This window comes from Oncorhynchus clarkii, chromosome 16, assembly GCF_045791955.1.
Source record: "Oncorhynchus clarkii lewisi isolate Uvic-CL-2024 chromosome 16, UVic_Ocla_1.0, whole genome shotgun sequence".
Classification (NCBI taxonomy): domain Eukaryota; kingdom Metazoa; phylum Chordata; class Actinopteri; order Salmoniformes; family Salmonidae; genus Oncorhynchus; species Oncorhynchus clarkii.
This window is the reverse complement of record NC_092162.1, coordinates 701824-723399: the sequence shown is the minus strand read 5'-3', so window position 1 is coordinate 723399 and position 21576 is coordinate 701824. Positions and strand designations below refer to the sequence as shown.

General features: G+C 41.1%; 1 protein-coding gene across 1 annotated transcript in view; it reads right to left on the bottom strand.

Moving 5' to 3' along the window:
* Positions 1-10642: 10642 nt before the first annotated feature.
* LOC139367853 (signal induced proliferation associated 1 like 2) overlaps positions 10643-21576 on the bottom strand; it is a 306546-nt gene continuing 295612 nt past the window's right edge. Inside the window, exons 23-25 of the mRNA XM_071106185.1 lie at positions 17717-17834; positions 16897-16978; positions 10643-13253 (exon numbers count right to left, since the gene is read on the bottom strand). Coding sequence (XP_070962286.1) covers positions 13107-13253; positions 16897-16978; positions 17717-17834 — 347 coding nt within the window. The 3' untranslated portion in view covers positions 10643-13106. The remainder of the gene's footprint in view (positions 13254-16896; positions 16979-17716; positions 17835-21576) is intronic.

Genomic DNA, 21576 nt, shown 5'->3' with positions numbered 1-21576 from the left:
TCACTACACTACACCTCACTACACCTCACTACACTTCACTACACCTCACTACTCTTTACTACACCTCACTACACCTCACTACACCTCACTACACTTCACTACACCTCACTACAGTACACCTCACTACACTACACCTCACTACACTACACCTCACGTCACTACACCTCACTACACTACACCTCACTACACTACACCTCACTACACTACACCTCACTACACTTCACTACACCTCACTACACTTCACTACACCTCACTTCTCTTCACTACACCTCACTACACCTCACTACACTTCACCTCACCTCACTACACTTCACTTCACCACACTACACTTCACTACACTACACTACACTTCACTACACTTCACTACACTACACTACACTTCACTTCACTACACTACACTACACTACACTTCACCACACTACACTTCCCTACACTTCACTTCACTACACTACACCTCACCTCACTACACTTCACTTCACTACACTACACTACACTACACTTCACTTCACTACACTACACTACACTTCACTACACTTCACCACACTACACTTCACTACACTTCACTACACTACACTACACTTCACTACACTACACTTCACTACACTACACTACACTTCACTACACTTCACTACACTGCACTTCACTACACTTCACTACACTACACTACACTTCACTACACTTCACTACACTACACTTCACTACACTATACTACACTTCACTTCAATACACTTCACTTCACTTCACTACACTACACTTCACTACACTTCACTACACTATAGTACACTACAGCACAGCCCATGATTACAGTGGTGTCCTGCTCCACAGAATCCTATTTGTGACCCTCCACTCCACCGGGCAGTCAGAGACCCTGAAGAACCCAGGACAGCACGGCTGTTACCTCACTATGGCCCTCCTCTCCACCGGGCAGTCAGAGACCCTGAAGAACCCAGGACAGCACGGCTGTTACCTCACTATGGCCCTCCTCTCCACCGGGCAGTCAGAGACCCTGAAGAACCCAGGACAGCACGGCTGTTACCTCACAGATCCAAAACATGATAACTGAAACACTAATTTACACAGTAGCATTCTCACTTATACACACTTCTTCCAAAGTGCACACTTTGGTCGAAGGGTGGAGGATCAGGACGTAGCCATGTTCCAAACCAGCTCTACCCATGAGACACTGCAGCTGTTTACCCACAGTGCTTAGTTTGTAAATCGGGTGGTCCTGGAACAAAAAGTGATCGATATAGTGGTGACATGGGGAGCTCTGATGTACCGGAGTGCATGAGAACACATACTGGTGGCAGAGAGCAGTAGAGTTGAAGCACTTATAGTTGCACACATGGGGAACATTTTCAGTAGTGTAAGGTCTGGGAAAAATGTGTCCCTTCTATCAACGCATTTCATGCAGTTCTACGACAATTCACACGGCTGGAGACTTTGGCAGAATATTTTTTAATGCAGCACAAACGATCGTAATGACAGACTACTTTGACACTGACAAACTGAGAATCAGAGATCAATAAAAACGACCTTGAATCCATCAATATCCTGCCCGAGGTGTGTGGAAACCTAAGCTACAGTATGAGGAGGAAATGATGGTCCTAAAAATTCTTCCCAGTTTCACTGATTCACACGACGCGCAGCTCACTCCCAGGTGCTCCTTCCAAAAGCCTATCTCTCTTGTTTTACTTTGTAAAACAATAGTTGGAAGTTGGTCAAATATTTTGGTGGCCGACAGGTTCAGGTTCCTCTTCTCTTTTCAGCAGGAGCAATTTGCTTTCCAACCTGTGATTCCCTGCGACTGTATTTAAAGTATTGTGATTAGGCCTGTTGTCTGCATGCTGTTTCTATATGACAGATTTAGCACGTGTTCCCGACTGTAGACTATAACTGGCTATTCTAAATGATTTCATTTCCTTCTGAAAAGACAGCAGTAATTGTATAATGTTGGCAAATTTATTTGACTTTCTCAGGGGTTCTGCAGCTTCTAAGGAACGCTTTGCACAGCTATGATCCTATAAGGAAATGAATGATGAAGTGAAACGCTGGAGGGCTGAGAGTTGCAGGATCATGTCTATCAGAGCTGAGAGAATGAGAGAGATGATAGAACAGGAATCTCATTCTAGTTCACATTCGGGATGCGGGGGGGGGGGGGGGGGCAGGAGAATTAAGTCGAATTAACTTTGTCTGTTTGTAACATCTTTAATTGAACATTTTTACATTGCAAAAGTGAAAATTATTTTTCATGCCATGAGAGATACCGGATCTGACCAAATATGTTCAGGAACAAAACAGTCCAGAACGGAGAAGTGTCCTATTCTGTTCCGGCTGGATCCAGCTCAAATTCAGCACTGTATACCCATAAACCCCTGCAGAGTAGGGTGATTGGACAGCCTCCTTGTGCAGAGTAGTGATTGGACAGCCTCCTTCTGCAGAGTAGTGATTGGACAGCCTCCTCCTGCAGAGTAGTGATTGGACAGCCTCCTCCTGCAGAGTAGTGATTGGACAGCCTCCTTCTGCAGAGTAGTGATTGGACAGCCTCCTCCTGCAGAGTAGTGATTGGACAGCCTCCTCCTGCAGAGTAGAGATTGGACAGCCTCCTCCTGCAGAGTAGTGATTGGACAGCGTCCTTCTGCAGAGTAGTGATTGGACAGCCTCCTTCTGGAGAGTGATTGGAGAGCCTCCTGCAGAGACCAAGGCTTCCTGAATGTAGTCGTATAGCAGGAGGAAGAAAACAACTTTATTTATCCATGATAGAAAAGACTGAATTAATTATTCAATAACTTCTAGCACCGTCCCCACAGAGAAAACAGCATCTGTTGTTTAGAATGAACACACACACACACACACACACACATTCAGACAGACAAAAGGAATCTAGTTAGAAACTCTCACATCCCTCCCAGAGAAAACAGTCATAAACACGAGTCACAGTAGTACAGCATCTAGTCTCAGTAACACAGCATCTAGTCACAGTAGTACAGCATCTAGTCACAGTAGTACAGCATCTAGTCACAGTAGTACAGCATCTAGTCACAGTAGTACAGCATCTAGTCTCAGTAACACAGCATCTAGTCACAGTAGTACAGCATCTAGTCACAGTAGTACAGCATCTAGTCACAGTAGTACAACATCTAGTCTCAATAACACAGCATATAGTCACAGTAACACAGCATCTAGTCACAGTAACACAGCATCTAGTCACAGTAGTACAGCATTTAGTCTCAGTAACACAGCATCTAGTCTCAGTAACACAGCATCTAATCACAGTAACACAGCATCTAGTCTCAGTAACACAGCATCTAGTCACAGTAGTACAGCATCTAGTCATAGTAGTACAGCATCTAATCACAGTAGTACAGCATCTAGTCACAGTAACACAGCATCTAGTCACAGCAGTACAGCATCTAGTCTCAGTAACACAGCATCTAATCACAGTAACACAGCATCTAGTCTCAGTAACACAGCATCTAGTCACAGTAGTACAGCATCTAGTCATAGTAGTACAGCATCTAATCACAGTAGTACAGCATCTAGTCACAGTAACACAGCATCTAGTCACAGCAGTACAGCATCTAGTCACAGTAACACAGCATCTTGTCACAGTAACACAGCATCTAGTCACAGCAGTAGAGCATCTAGTCACAGTAGTACAGCATCTAGTCACAGTAACATGACATCTAGTTACAGCAGTACAGCATCTAGTCACAGTAACACATCATCTAATCACAGTAACACAGCATCTAGTCACAGTAACACAGCATCTAGTCACAGTAGTACAACATCTAGTCACAGTAACACAGCATCCAATCACAGTAACACAGCATCTAGTCACAGTAACACAGCATCTAGTCACAGTAGTACTGCATCTAGTCACAGTAGTACAGCATCTAGTCACAGTAACACAGCATCTAGTCACAGTAGTACTGCATCTAGTCACAGTAGTACAGCATCTAGTCTCAGTAACACAGCATCTAGTCACAGTAGTACAGCATCTAGTCACAGTAGTACAGCATCTAGTCACAGTAGTACAGCATCTAGTCACAGTAACACAGCATCTAGTCACAGCAGTACTGCATCTAGTCACAGTAGTACAGCATCTAGTCACAGTAACACAGCATCTAGTCACAATTGTACCTCATCTAGTCACAGTAACACAGCATCTAGTCACAGTAACTCGGCATCTAGTCAAAGCAGTACAACATCTAGTCACAGTAACATGACATCTAGTTACAGCAGTACAGCATCTAGTCACAGTAACACAGCATCTAATCACAGTAACACAGCATTTAGTCACAGTAACAAAGCATCTAGTAACAGTAGTACAGCATCTAGTCACAGTAGTACAGCATCTAGTCACAGTAGTACAGCATCTAGTCACAGTAGTACAGCATCTAGTCAGTATAACACAGCATCTAGTCACAGTAGTACAGCATCTAGTCACAGTAGTACAGGATCTAGTCACAGTAGTACAGCATCTAGTCACAGTAGTACAGCATCTAGTCAGTAAAACACAGCATCTAGTCACAGTAGTACAGCATCTAGTCACAGTAGTACAGCATCTAGTCACAGTAGTACAGCATCTAGTCACAGTAGTACAGCATCTAGTCTCAATAACACAGCATATAGTCACAGTAACACAGCATCTAGTCACAGTAACACAGCATCTAGTCTCAGTAACACAGCATCTAGTCTCAGTAACACAGCATCTAGTCACAGTAACACAGCATCTAATCACAGTAACACAGCATCTAGTCACAGTAACAAAGCATCTAGTAACAGTAGTACAGCATCTAGTCACAGTAGTACAGCATCTAGTCACAGTAGTACAGCATCTAGTCAGTATAACACAGCATCTAGTCACAGTAGTACAGCATCTAGTCACAGTAGTACAGCATCTAGTCATAGTAGTACAGCATCTAATCACAGTAGTACAGCATCTAGTCACAGTAACACAGCATCTAGTCACAGTAACACAGCATCTAGTCTCAGTAACACAGCATCTAGTCACAGTAACACAACATCTAGTCACCGTAACTCGGCATCTAGTCAAAGCATTACAGCATCTAGTCACAGTAGTACAGCATCTAGTCACAGAAACAAAACATCTAGTTACAGCAGTACAGCATCTAGTCACAGTAACACAGCATCTAATCACAGTAACACAGCATCTAGTCACATTAACACAGCATCTAGTCACAGTAGTACAACATCTAGTCACAGTAACACAGCATCCAATCACAGTAACACAGCATCTAGTCACAGTAACACAGCATCTAGTCACAGTAACACAGCATCTAGTCACAGTAACACAGCATCTAGTCTCAGTAACACAGCATCTAGTCACAGCAGTACTGCATCTAGTCACAGTAGTACAGCATCTAGTCACAGTAACACAGTATCTAGTCACAATTGTACCTCATCTAGTCACAGTAACACAGCATCTAGTCACAGTAACTCGGCATCTAGTCAAAGCAGTACAACATCTAGTCACAGTAACATGCCATCTAGTTACAGCAGTACAGCATCTAGTCACAGTAACACAGCATCTAATCACAGTAACACAGCATTTAGTCACAGTAACAAAGCATCTAGTAACAGTAGTACAGCATCTAGTCACAGTAGTACAGCATCTAGTCACAGTAGTACAGCATCTAGTCACAGTAGTACAGCATCTAGTCAGTATAACACAGCATCTAGTCACAGTAGTACAGCATCTAGTCACAGTAGTACAGCATCTAGTCACAGTAGTACAGCATCTAGTCACAGTAGTACAGCATCTAGTCTCAGTAACACAGCATATAGTCACAGTAACACAGCATCTAGTCACAGTAACACAGCATCTAGTCTCAGTAACACAGCATCTAGTCTCAGTAACACAGCATCTAGTCACAGTAACACAGCATCTAATCACAGTAACACAGCATCTAGTCACAGTAACAAAGCATCTAGTAACAGTAGTACAGCATCTAGTCACAGTAGTACAGCATCTAGTCACAGTAGTACAGCATCTAGTCAGTATAACACAGCATCTAGTCACAGTAGTACAGCATCTAGTCACAGTAGTACAGCATCTAGTCATAGTAGTACAGCATCTAATCACAGTAGTACAGCATCTAGTCACAGTAACACAGCATCTAGTCACAGTAACACAGCAACTAGTCACAGTAACACAGCATCTAGTCACAGTAACACAGCATCTAGTCACAGTAACACATCATCTAGTCTCAGTAACACAGCATCTAGTCACAGCAGTACTGCATCTAGTCAAAGTAACACAGCAAAGCATTACAACATCTATTCACAGTAGTACAGCATCTAGTCACAGTAGTACAGCATCTAGTCACAGTAACACAGCATCTAGTCACAGTAGTACAGCATCTAGTCACAGTAACACAGCATCTAATCACAGTAACACAGCATCTAGTCACAGTAGCACAGCATCTAGTCACAGTAGTACAACATTTAGTCACAGTAGTACAGCATCTAGTCACAGTAACACAGCATCTAGTCACAGTAGTACAGCATCTAGTCACAGTAACACAGCATCTAATCACAGTAACACAGCATCTAATCACAGTAACACAGCATCTAGTCACAGTAACACAGCATCTAGTCTCAGTAACACAGCATCTAGTCACAGTAGTACAGCATCTAGTCACAGTAGGACAGCATCTAGTCACAGTAACACAGCATCTAGTCACAGTAACACAGCATCTAGTCACAGTAACACAACATCTAGTCACAGTAACAAAACATCTAGTCACAGTAACACAGCATCTAATCACAGTAACACAGCATCCAGTCACAGTAAAACAGCATCTAGTCATAGTAACACAGCATCTAGTCACAGTAGTACAGCATCTAGTCACAGTAACACAGCAACTAGTCACAGTAACACAACATCTAGTCACAGTAACACAATATCTAGTCACAGCAGTACAGCATCTTGTCACAGTGACACAGCATCTAGTCATAGTAACACAGCATCTAGTCACAGTAGTACAGCATCTAGTCACAGTAGTACAGCATCTAGTCACAGGAACACAGCATCTAGTCACAGTAGTACAGCATATAGTCCCAGTAATATAGCATCTAATAACAGTACCAGACTATCTAGTCACAGTAGCACAGTATCTAGTCACAGTAGTACAACATCTAGTCACAGTAGTACAGCATCTAGTCACAGTTGTACAGCATCTAGTCACAGTAATACAGCATCTAGTCACAGTAACACAACATCTAGTCACACTAACACAACATCTAGTCACAGTAGTACAGCATCTAGTCACAGTAATACAGCATCTAGTCATAGTAACACAGCATCTAGTCACAGTAGTACAGCATCTAGTCACAGTAACACAGCATCTAGTCACAGTAACACAGCAACTAGTCACAGTAACACAACATCTAGTCACAGTAACACAATATCTAGTCACAGCAGTACAGCATCTTGTCACAGTAACACAGCATCTAGTCATAGTAACACAGCATCTAGTCACAGTAGTACAGCATCTAGTCACAGTAGTACAGCATCTAGTCACAGTAACACAGCATCTAGTCACAGTAGTACAGCATATAGTCCCAGTAATATAGCATCTAATAACAGTACCAGAGCATCTAGTCACAGTAGCACAGTATCTAGTCACAGTAGTACAACATCTAGTCACAGTAGTACAGCATCTAGTCACAGTTGTACAGCATCTAGTCACAGTAATACAGCATCTAGTCTCAGTAACACAGCATCTAGTCACAGTAGTACAGCATCTAGTCACAGTAGTACAGCATTTAGTCACAGTAACACAGCATCTAGTCACAGTAACACAGCATCTAGTCACAGTAACACAGCATCTAGTCACAGTAGTACAGCATTTAGTCACAGTAACACAGCATCTAGTCACAGTAACACATTATCTAGTCACAGTAACACAACATCTAGTCACAGTAGTACTGCATCTAGTCACAGTAACACAGCATCTAGTCACAGTAACACAGCATCTAGTCACAGTAGTACACCATCTATTCCCAGTAGTACAGGCATTGAGCACATAATTCTAAAGCCCATACTACTCTCAGAGGGACTGACTGTGCCTTGTGGTAATAACTTGGTTTGCTAGAAAATTAACTAGGTTAGAATATTGTTTTCAATTCATCCTACACACCCATATACTGACTGATTGTATAAGATCAGAGCTGACACAGTGATTTACAATACAGTATGAAGGACATGGGACAAAGGAAATCTAGACATTTAGCATGTTTTATTTATTTAACCCTTATTTTAAGAGGGTTCATGTTGAGAACTAGGTTTCTTGTACAAAAGAGCCCTGCAGAAATGAAACCACAGACACATCAAACACAAGACGTCTGCTGTGCTGGGAACATACAGTATCTGTACATGTCTAACTCAACTACATGGTACCCCTGCACATCCAGTCTGAACTGGTAACACCTTGAATACAGCCATGTTGTTACCTGGTACTCCCTGTATATAGGCATGTTATTACCTTGTACTTCCTGTATATAGCCATGTTATTACCTGGTACTCCTTGTATATAGTCATGTTATTACCTTGTACTTCCTGTATATAGCCATGTTATTACCTGGTACTCCCTGTATATAGTCATGTTATTACCTGGTACTCCCTGTATATAGCCATGTTATTACCTGGTACTCTGTGTATATAGCCATGTTATTACCTCCCTGTTTATAGCCATGTTATTACCTGGTACTCCCTGTATATAACCATGTTATTACCTTGTACTTCCTGTATATAGCCATGTTATTACCTGGTACTCCCTGTATATAGCCATGTTATTACCTGGTACTCCCTGTATATAGTAATGTTATTACCTCCCTGCATATAACCATGTTGTTACCTGGTACTCCCTGTATATAGTCATGTTATTACCTCCCTGTATATAACCATGTTGTTACCTGGTACTCCCTGTATATAGTCATGTTATTACCTCCCTGTATATAACCATGTTGTTACCTGGTACTCCCTGTATATAACCATGTTGTTACCTGGTACTCCCTGTATATAACCATGTTATTACCTGGTACTCCCTGTATATAACCATGTTATTACCTGGTACTCCCTGTATATAGTCATGTTATTACCTGGTACTCCTTGTATATAGTCATGTTATTACCTGGTACTCCTTGTATATAGTCATGTTATTACCTTGTACTCCCTGTATGTAGCCATGTTACTACCTGGTACTTCCTGTATATAGTCATGTTATTACCTTGTACTTCCTGTATATAGCAATGTTATTACCTGGTACTCCCTGTATATAGTAATGTTATTACCTCCCTGCATATAACCATGTTGTTACCTGATACTCCCTGTATATAGTCATGTTATTACCTCCCTGTATATAACCATGTTGTTACCTGGTACTCCCTGTATATAGTCATGTTATTACCTCCCTGTATATAACCATGTTGTTACCTGGTACTCCCTGTATATAGTCATGTTATTACCTCCCTGTATATAACCATGTTGTTACCTGGTACTCCCTGTATATAGTCATGTTATTACCTCCCTGTATATAACCATGTTGTTACCTGGTACTCCCTGTATATAACCATGTTGTTACCTGGTACTCCCTGTATATAGTCATGTTATTACCTCCCTGTATATAACCATGTTGTTACCTGATACTCCCTGTATATAGCCATGGTATTACCTCCCTGTATATAGCCATGTTATTACCTGGTACTCCCTGTATATAGTCATGTTATTACCTGGTACATCCTGTATATAACCATGTTGTTACCTGGTACTCCCTGTATATAGCCATGTTATTACCTCCCTGTATATAACCATGTTATTACCTGGTACTCCCTGTATATAGCCATGGTATTACCTCCCTGTATATAGCCATGTTATTACCTGGTACTCCCTGTATATAGTCATGTTATTACCTGGTACATCCTGTATATAACCATGTTGTTACCTGGTACTCCCTGTATATAGCCATGTTATTACCTCCCTGTATATAACCATGTTGTTACCTGGTACTCCCTGTATATAGTCATGTTATTACCTCCCTGTATATAACCATGTTATTACCTTGTACTCCCTGTATATAGCCATGTTATTACCTGGTACTCCCTGTATATAACCATGTTATTGCCTGGTAGTCCCTGTATATATCCATGTTATTACCTGGTACTCCTGCCGATCCACTCTGCACTGGTAACATACTACAACCACTACTACCATAGTCAAATCCCCGAGCTGACAAGGTACAATCTGTCATTCTGCCCCTGAACAAGGCAGTTAACCCACTGTTCCTAGGCCATCATTGAAACTTCCCTAGTTAAAGAAAGGTAAAATATATATATATATATATTTTTTAACTGCTACCACTATCAGTATAGTAGGGTATACTATAGTAACACTGTACATATAAGACCTTTACCAGACGGACAGATTATGCTTCAACAGCTTTGTGAGTTCAGTTCAGAAAAGCCACAAAGACCCCAGTTTCTACATTACAGCCAGTGGTCTAGTACATGTTGTGGTCACTGTTTTGTGAGCTAAAACACCATAAGAAAAAAGTTAATCATTATTTTCATACTACATTTATTTAGAAAACCAAAGCAACCTATCATGTGAGCTGAAACTGTTAAATGTAGAAAGATTATTATCTTGAAAAAGCAACAGACCAACAGACCTATCATCTAGCAGCATCCAAATGTTGGAATCCTCTCCAAAACAAAACACTATATCCCAAATGGCACCCTATTCCCTACATAGTGCACTACTTTAGACCAGAGCCCTATGGCACGCTATTCCCTATTTAGTGCACTTATTTTGACCAGAGCTCTGGGACACAATCAACAAGAATAATCATTTGTATATTTTTGTATAATTCTGCCCTGTAAATTAAGCTTCATACGTACTTTACAACAAAAACAGAGCTTTTTCCTAACTTAGTGCTGAAAAAGGAAAATCTATATTTGATGCTTATTAATTAATCAAATGAACAACTTCAGGTGAAATCAGTTTCAATAAATATGAAATACAACAAGACACTTCAGTGGAGGAGCTTATGTACAGAGAGAGACATTTTGACATTGTGAGTGTGATTGGCTGTATCCTACATGGCACCCTATATAGTGCACTACTTTAGACCAGGGCCCTATGCACCCTATTCCCTACATAGTGCACTACTGTAGACCAGAGCCCTATGGGCCCAGATTGCTACTGTGATTATAACGCATTCGGGCCTGCATCCCAAATGGCACCCTATTCCTAGAGTGTAGAGCACTACTTTTGACCAAAGTCTTGACCAAAAGTAGTGCACTACGTAGGGAATAGTGTGCCTTGTGGCATGCGGGCCAGGTTTGTGTATCAGCTGAGCGATCCATGGACAAGGCAAGAGTCGTAACAAGGAAAGCAAAGAGAAAGGAGCCATACTGTTCTACACCTATATTAACACACAGACCCAGCCTCTTGTAGGATATCAGCACATGTCAAATACAACCATCATTCTCCCCACAGGAACTGCTTACATTTGTGCTGCTAACTTTCTAAAACACACTTTTATAATAACAACTACTTTGTTATTGCTAAGACGTGATGACAGCAGCATATAAACAGACTAGTGATAGAACAGGTTTTAGAAATGCTGTCGAATGAAAACCTTGTAACTCCATTTTTTGCAATTTTACCATTTTGTATTTATTTTTATTTGTTTACAGAAATTGAAAGCAGTAACTCCCCATAGTGTACTCTCAACACTTCATGACTCTAGGACAAGAAATTGATTTTAGTTTTTTTTAACTTTGGAGGTTTCGTAAATTGTTAATGGGAAAATATGGCAGTTTTTCCCATTTCCTGAAAATGTTCTGTTGTGGAGATAAGAAGTTTTCATCCGACAGCGACAACAGGAGAGCACCTTCTAACATCAACCCTACTGCCCCTTCGTGATTCTATATTACAACATTGAAGAACATAAAGATTAAACATAACTATGTAAAATCAAAGCGTTTGGATCAAACATCAGGTTGGCTTCTAAGTGTTTGTGACTTTAGGAACGTTGAGGAAACAGACAGTAAAAAATACTTCTCAGGTCAGTTGGGCTACATTCTTTAATCCCACTGTGCCTTTTCAGTCCAGGTCTGCCACATGGTTGGTGCAGATAGCAGACCATGTTGATTCCTGGTGCAGATAGCAGACCATGTTGATTCCTGGTGCAGATAGCAGACATTAAGTTGATTCCTCTTGGTGCCTCGTGGTGCAGATAAAGGAACAGACATTAAGTTGATTCCTCTTGGTGCCGATAGCAGACAATAAGTTGATTCTTCTTAAGGGGTTCCCCAGAGGACAGAGGGATTCCCCAGGACAGAGGGGTTCCCCAGGGGACAGAGAAATAGGGGTTCCACAGGAGACAGAGAAAGAGGGGTTCCCCAGGGGACAGAGAAAGAGGGTTCCCTAGGGGACAGAGAAAGAGGGGTCCCCCAGGGGACAGAGAAAGAGGGGTCCCTCAAGGGACAGAGAAAGAGGGGTTCCCCAGGGGACAGAGAAAGAGGGCTTCCCCAGGGGACAGAGAAAGAGGGGTTCCCCAGGGGACAGAGAAAGAGGGATCCCCAGGGGACAGAGAAAGAGGGGTTCCCCAGGGGACAGAGAAAGAGGGGTTCCCAAGGGAACAGAGAAAGAGGGATCCCCAGGGGACAGAGAAAGAGGGGTTCCCCAGGGGACAGAGAAAGAGGGGATCCCCAGGGGACAGAGAAAAAGGGGTTCCCCAGGACAGAGGGATCCCCAGGGGACAGAGAAAGAGGGGTTCCCCAGGGGACAGATAAAGAGGGGTCCCCCAGGACAGGCTCTCCCACACAGCACAGGGTTTCCTTGAATAGTTATGTTTTTGTCCCTGGGGCCCCAGGGAGTTTGTAGTTTGTAGAAATGTTCTGTCCATGTGGCATTCGAGAAGTCAAGTCCCCCAAGGCAGTAGAGGGTTCCATTGCTCCTTGGGCAGTAGGTCTCGCTCAGTGCAGTAGTATGGCAGTAGTCCTCAGAGTTCTGTTACCCCCTGGGGTAGTAGAGTTCCATTGTTCCCCAGGGGCATTAATAGTCCAGTAGAGTTTCAGGGTTTCTTGTCGATAGTGTGGAAGAACCATTCAGTAAACTTCCTGAGTTGAGCGGCTGATGTCTGACTCTCCTCCTGTAGTCTCATGTTGTCTTGTCTCAGGTGCTGCACCTCTACCTGCAGCAACACCTTGTCCTCCTTCTCCTGGTAGGGAGAGAGAACATATCATATTAACACTGACCTCTAACCACTGACCCCTAACCCTGACCCAAACCCTAACCTCTACTTGCAGCAACACCTCCTGGTCCTCCTCCCGAGGAGGATATCAACACTCAACATTAGGGTTTTGTCTGAAATGGATGCCATTTCAGATGGAGGCTAACAGTATCTTATCACTCACTTGGAATAAAGTATGGGTTCACAAATAGCTGTAAAATTACAGCTTGTTCTTGGCTTATAAAACTAACTACACCATACCTTAACAGCATTACACCATTACAGCATTACACCATACCATTACAGCATTATACCATTACACCATACCATTACACCATTATACTACACCACACCATTACAGCATACCATTACAGCATTACACCATACCATTACAGCATTATACCATTACAGCATTACACCATACCATTACACCATTACAAAATACCATTACAGCATTACACCATTACACCATTACACCATACCATTACAATGTTATACAATTACACCATATCATTACACCATTACACCATATTATTACACCATACCATTACAGCATTATACCATTACAGCATTATACCATTAAGGCATACCATTAAAGCATTACACCATACCATTACAGCATTATACCATTACACCATTACACCATACCATTAGAACATTACACCATACCATTACAGCATTATACCATACTAATACACCATACCATTACACCATTACACCATTAAACCATACTATTAGAGCATTTCACCATACTATTACACCATACCATTACAGCATTATACCATTACACCATTACACCATACCATTACAGCATTACACCATACTATTACACCATACCATTACAGCATTACACCATACCATTACAGCATTATACCATTACAGCATTACAGCATAAAATTACACCATTACACCATACCATTACGTCATTATACCATTACACCATTACACCATACCTTTACAGCATTACACCATTACACCATTACGCCATACCATTACATTATTATACCATTACACCATTACACCATACCATTACACCATTACAATATACCATTACAGCATTACACCATACTATTACACCATACCATTACACCATTACACCATACCATTACAGCATTATACCATTACACCATTACACCATACCAGTACAGCATTACACCATACTATTACACCATTACACCATAACACCATAACATCACACTATTACACCATTACACCATACCATTACACCATACTATTAAACTATTTCAACAATTCAAGATTACACCATTCCCTTACATATTATTACACCATTACACCATTACAGCATTACACCATACTATTACACCATACCATTACAGCATTATACCATTACACCATACCATTACAGCATTACACCATTCCATTACAGCATTACACCATTACATCATTACACCATACTATTACACCATACCATTACAGCATTACAGCATTACAGCATTACAGCATTACACGATTACACCATTACACCATACCATTACACCGTTACACCATACCATTACAGCATTATACCATTACACCATTACATCATACCATTACACCATTACACCATTACACCATACCATTACAGCATTACACCATACTATTACACCATACCATTACAGCATTATACCATTACAGCATACCATTACAGCATTATACCATTACACCATTACACCATACCATTACACCAGTACAACATACCATTACAGCATTACACCATACTATTACACCATACCATTACAGCTTTATACCATTACACCATTACAGCATACCATTGCACCATTACACCATACCATTACAGCATTATACCATTACACCATTACACCATACCTTTACAGCATTACACCATTACACCATGCCTTTACAGCATTACACCATTACACCATACCATTACATTATTATACCATTACGCCATTACAACATACCATTACACCATTACACCATACCATTACAGCATTACACCATACTATTACACCATACCATTACACCATTACACCATACCATTACAGCATTACACCATACTATTACACCATACCATTACAGCATTATACCATTACACCATTACACCATACTATTACACCATTACACCATACCATTACAGCATTATACCATTACACCATACTATTACACCATTACACCATACCATTACAGCATTATACCATTACACCATTACACCATTACACCATACCTTTACAGCATTACACCATTACACCATACCTTTCCAGCATTACACCATTACACCATACCATTACAGCATTACACCATACTATTACACCATACCATTACACCATTACACCATACCATTACATCATTACACCATACTATTACACCATACCATTACAGCATTATACCATTACACCATTACACCATACCATTACAGCATTACACCATACTATTACACCATACCATTACACCATAACACCATAACATCACACTATTACACCATTACACCATACCATTACACCATAACATCACACTATTACACCATAACATCACACCATTACACAATATCATTATACCATTACACCATACACTTACACCATTACATCATACCATTATACCAATACACCATAACATTACACCATTAAACAATATCATTACATAATTTCACCATTACCCCATACCATTATACCACACAATTCCAACATTACACCATACACTTACACCATTACATCATACCATTATACCAATACACCATAACATTACACCATTAAACAATATCATTACATAATTTCACCATTACCCCATACCATTATACCACACAATTCCAACATTACACCATACACTTACACCATTACATCATACCATTATACCAATACACCATAACATTACACCATTAAACAATATCATTACATAATTTCACCATTACCCCATACCATTATACCACACAATTCCAACATTACACCATACACTTACACCATTACATCATACCATTATACCAATACACCATAACATTACACCATTAAACAATATCATTACATAATTTCACCATTACCCCATACCATTATACCACACAATTCCAACATTACACCATACACTTACACCATTACATCATACCATTATACCAATACACCATAACATTACACCATTAAACAATATCATTACATAATTTCACCATTACCCCATACCATTATACCACACAATTCCAACATTACACCATACCATTACACCTTTATACCATTTTTTTTTTTTTACCTTTATGTAACTAGTTAAGTCAGTTAATAACAAATTCTTATTTTCAATGATGGCCTGTAATAGAGTGGGTTAACTGCCTGTTCAGGGGCAGAACGGCAGATTGTCAGCTCGGGGATTTGAACTTGCAACCTTTCGGCTGCTAGTCCAACGCTTTAACCACTAGGCTACCCTGCCGCCCCATTACACCATACCTTTATCGAATTACACTATTACACAATACCGTTACACCATTACACCATACTATTACACCATACCAGTATACCACTATACCACGCCTCTATCACTGAGATGCAGTGCCTTAGACCGCTGGGCCACTCGGGAGCCTAAAAATATAGTTGCCAACACATTTTCCTTTGAGGGTCATTGTCTCTGGAGGTGTGGGAAGAGAAAAGAAGAAAAATAAGAAGACGAAGACGAAGAAGTGAAGAGAGTGCCGTACCTTTCTGAGGTCGTACTGCAGTTGTCTCAGGATCACCTCCAGTTGGTTGACTTTACCAGTCAGAGTGGAGGGGGAGTGGTTCCTGGACAAACACATATATGTTATAGTGTAGTATAGTGTTGTGATTTGAAGTGGAAAAGTATGATACGGTATAGTATGGCAAGGTGTGGTATAATATAGTATAGTGTGTTGTTGTATGGTACAGCATAGTATGGTATAGCAAGGTATAGAATAGTAGGGTATGGTATAGTATGGTATAGCATAGTATGGTATAGTATGGCACAGTATAGTAGTGTATGGTATAGTATGGTATGGTATAATATGGTATGGTATAGTATGATACGATGTGGTATGGTTTTGTATGGTATGGTAGAGTATGGTACGGTGTAACGTGGTATAGTATGGTATGGTATCTTATAGTATGGTATAGTACACAATAGTATGGTATGGCATAGTATACTATAATATGGTATGGTATGGTATGGTATAGTATGATATGATGTGGTATGGTATAGTATTGCAGTGTATAGTATGGCATGGTATGGTATGGTGTAGTATAGTATTGTATAGCATAGTATAGCAATGTATGGTATGGTACAGGATTGTAGGGTATGGTATCGTGTAGTATGGTATATTATGGTATGGTATAGTATGGTATAATATAGTATGGTATGGTATAGTATAGTATAGTATAGTATAGTATAGTATGATGTAGTATAGTGTAGTATGGTATGGTGTGGTATTGTATAGTATGGTATAGTATGGTATGGTGTAGTATAGTATGGTATGGTATGTGTATTACAAGTGATGAGGCTCTCACCCTGCCTCTAGGGCGGCCCCCTCAGCTGCAGCCACGCGTCTGGTCAGTTCCTGTGAGATTTGGAGCGCCTCGGCCCTCTGCATGTCTGTCATGGTGCAGAAAGACGCCACCCGCTGGTCTGGGACACACAGCAAGCAGGAAACAGGCTCAATCATGATATTGTTAATGTTTGCATGCATCTATAACAATCTCCAATCAACAATATATAACCATAAAGACAGTTAAATAATTTTACAGATTACTTTAAGTAAATTGAGTTTTATTATATGAATAACTTTAAGTAAATTGGGTTTAATTATATAGATTGTTTTAAATAAATTGGGTTTTAATATATATATTATTTTAAATATATTGGGTTTTATTTTATATATTTTAAATAAATCGCTTTTAATACATAGATTATTTTAAATATATTGGGTTTTAATATATAGATTATTTTAAATATATTGGGTTTTAATATATAGATTATTTTAAATAAATTGGGTTTTAATTGACTGATCATTCACATGCAGACATATAGGCCTCAAACTCAAACTGGAGATCGAAATAAAGCTACAAAAAACGAATTAAAAGCAAAAATCTCCATAACTCAATATACAAGGACCTCTCCTCTCCTCTCCTCTCCTCTCCTCTCCTCTCCTCTCCCCCTGTGTCTGAAGAGCCAGCTGCTTGGCTCCTAGAAGATCTAGATTACATAGTGGTCTGTCAGGCTGTAGTCATGCGTGTTCTAGGCCTACACCAGAACAGCTCTAAGCCTGCTGTTCTCCCAACGGAAAACACTGACTTGGTAAGTTACCTTGCCATGAGGACAGCTCTAGTCGATCTCTCTGTCCCTGTCCTCCCCCTCTCATCCTCCCCCCAGTATGAAACTCCACATCAAGGCATCTGCATAATTAATAGAAGCAGATTAAAGGGGCAATCTGTAGTTGCTACATCCATTTTTTGGACTTCTGTATTAATGAAAAATAACCATTGATTGTGGAATAATATAACTATGAAATGCCTCAGCAGCTTAGTTTAACAGTCACATTCTATCAGAACCCAAAATGGAAGCTTGTTAACTCTAATGTTTGTAAACAATGTAGTTGAAAACAACACTGCAGAGCCTCAAAACATGTTTAAAACTAGCATTGTGAGATCATGGATGGTCAGTCATTGAATGCTTGACTCTATCTAGGAGAGTGGTTACATTTCTCCAGCTCCATCCCTCAGCTTTTTACTGAAACAGGGGTGGAAGTCGGGTTGGTTATTGTTTCAACTGCTGATTAATGCTTTAATGCTTTAAAGAGAATATCCCATAAAAGTAGACTCAAATCAAACCAAATCTCTGAGACAAAAGCCCCTGTCTGTATCACTGAGTGTGTTTGAAATGGCCACCTATTCTCTAAAAAATGGACTACTGTTGACCAGGACCCATAGGGCTCTATATAGTGGACTACTGTTGACCAGAACCTATAGGGCTCTATATATAGTGGACTACGTCACAAGACGCAGGCCTCCTAATTGTCCCTAGAATTTTTAAGCAAACAGCTGGAGGCAGGGCTTTCTCCTATAGAGCTCAATTTTTATGGAACGGTCTGCCTACCCATGTCAGAGACGCAAACTCGGTCTCAACCTTTAAGTCTCTACTGAAGACTCATCTCTTCAGTGGGTCATATGATTGAGTGTAGTCTGGCCCAGGAGTGGGAGGGTGAACGGAAAGGCTCTGGAGCAACGAACCCCCCTTGCTGTCTCTGCCTGGCCGGTTCCCCTCTTTCCACTGGGATTCTCTGCCTCTAACCCTATTACAGGGGCTGAGTCACTGGCTTTACTGGGGCTCTCTCATGCCGTCCCTGGAGGGGGTGCGTCACCTGAGTGGGTTGAGTCACTGATGGGGTCATCCTGTCTGGGTTAGCCCCCCCCCCCTTTGGGTTTTGCCGTGGCGGAGGTCTTTGTGGGCTATACTCAGCCTTGTCTCAGGATGGCAAGTTGGTGGTTGAAGATATCCCTCTAGTGGTGTGGGGGCTGTGTTTTGGCAAAGTGGGTGGGGTTATATCCTTCCTGTTTGGCCCTGTCCGGGGGTGTCCTCTGATGGAGCCACAGTGTCTCCTGACCCCTCCTGTCTCAGCCTCCAGTATTTATGCTGCAGTAGTTTATGTGTCGGGGGGCTAGGGTCAGTTTGTTATATCTGGAGTACTTCTCCTGTCCTATTCGGTGTCCTGTGTGAATCTAAGTGTGCGTTCTCTAATTCTCTCTTTCTTTCTCTCTCTCGGAGGACCTGAGCCCTAGGACCATGCCCCAGGAATACCTGACATGATGACTCCTTGCTGTCCCCAGTCCACCTGACTGTGCTGCTGCTCCAGTTTCAACTGTTCTGCCTTATTATTATTCGACCATGCTGGTCATTTATGAACATTTGAACATCTTGACCATGTTTTGTTATAATCTCCACCCGGCACAGCCAGAAGAGGACTGGCCACCCCACATAGCCTGGTTCCTCTCTAGGTTTCTTCCTAGGTTTTGGCCTTTCTAGGGAGTTTTTCCTAGCCACCGTGCTTCTACACCTGCATTGCTTGCTGTTTGGGGTTTTAGGCTGGGTTTCTGTACAGCACTTTGAGATATCAGCTGATGTACGAAGGGCTATATAAATAAATTTGATTTGATTTGATTTGACTACTCTTGACCAGGACCCACAGGGCTCTATATAGTGGACTACTGTTGACCAGGACCTATAGGGCTCTATATACAGTGCCTTGCGAAAGTATTCGGCCCCCTTGAACTTTGCGACCTTTTGCCACATTTCAGGCTTCAAACATAAAGATATAAAACTGTATTTTTTTGTGAAGAATCAACAACAAGTGGGACACAATCATGAAGTGGAACAACATTTATTGGATATTTCTAACTTTTTTAACAAATCAACAACTGAAAAATTTGGCGTGCAAAATTATTCAGCCCCTTTACTTTCAGTGCAGCAAACTCTCTCCAGAAGTTCAGTGAGGATCTCTGAATGATCCAATGTTGACCTAAATGACTAATGAGGATAAATACAATCCACCTGTGTTTAATCAAGTCTCCGTATAAATGCACCTGCACTGTGATAGTCTCAGAAGGCCGTTAAAAGCGCAGAGAGCATCATGAAGAACAAGGAACAAACCAGGCAGGTCCGAGATACTGTTGTGAAGAAGTTTAAAGCCGGATTTGGATACAACAATATTTCCCAAGCTTTAAACATCCCAAGGAGCACTGTGCAAATGGAAGGAGTATCAGACCACTGCAAATCTACCAAGACCTGGCCGTCCCTCTAAACTTTCAGCTCATACAAGGAGAAGACTGATCAGAGATGCAGCCAAGAGGCCCATGATCACTCTGGATGAACTGCAGAGATCTACAGCTGAGGTGGGAGACTCTGTCCATAGGACAACAATCAGTCGTATTTTGTACAAATCTGGCCTTTATGGAAGAGTGGCAAGAAGAAAGCCATTTCTTAAAGATATCCATAAAAAGTGTCGTTTAAAGTTTGCCACAAGCCACCTGGGAGACACACCAAACATGTGGAAGAAGGTGCTCTGGTCAGATGAAACCAAAATTGAACTTTTTGGCAAAAATGCAAAACGTTATGTTTGGCGTAAAAGCAACACAGCTGAACACACCATCCCCACTGTCAAACATGGTGGTGGCAGCATCATGGTTTGGGCCTGCTTTTCTTCAGCAGGGACAGGGAAGATGGTTAAAATTGATGGGAAGATGGATGGAGCCAAATACAGGACCATTCTGGAAGAAAACCTGATGGAGTCTGCAAAAGACCTGAGACTGGGACGGAGATTTGTCTTCCAACAAGACAATGATCCAAAACATAAAGCAAAATCTACAATGGAATG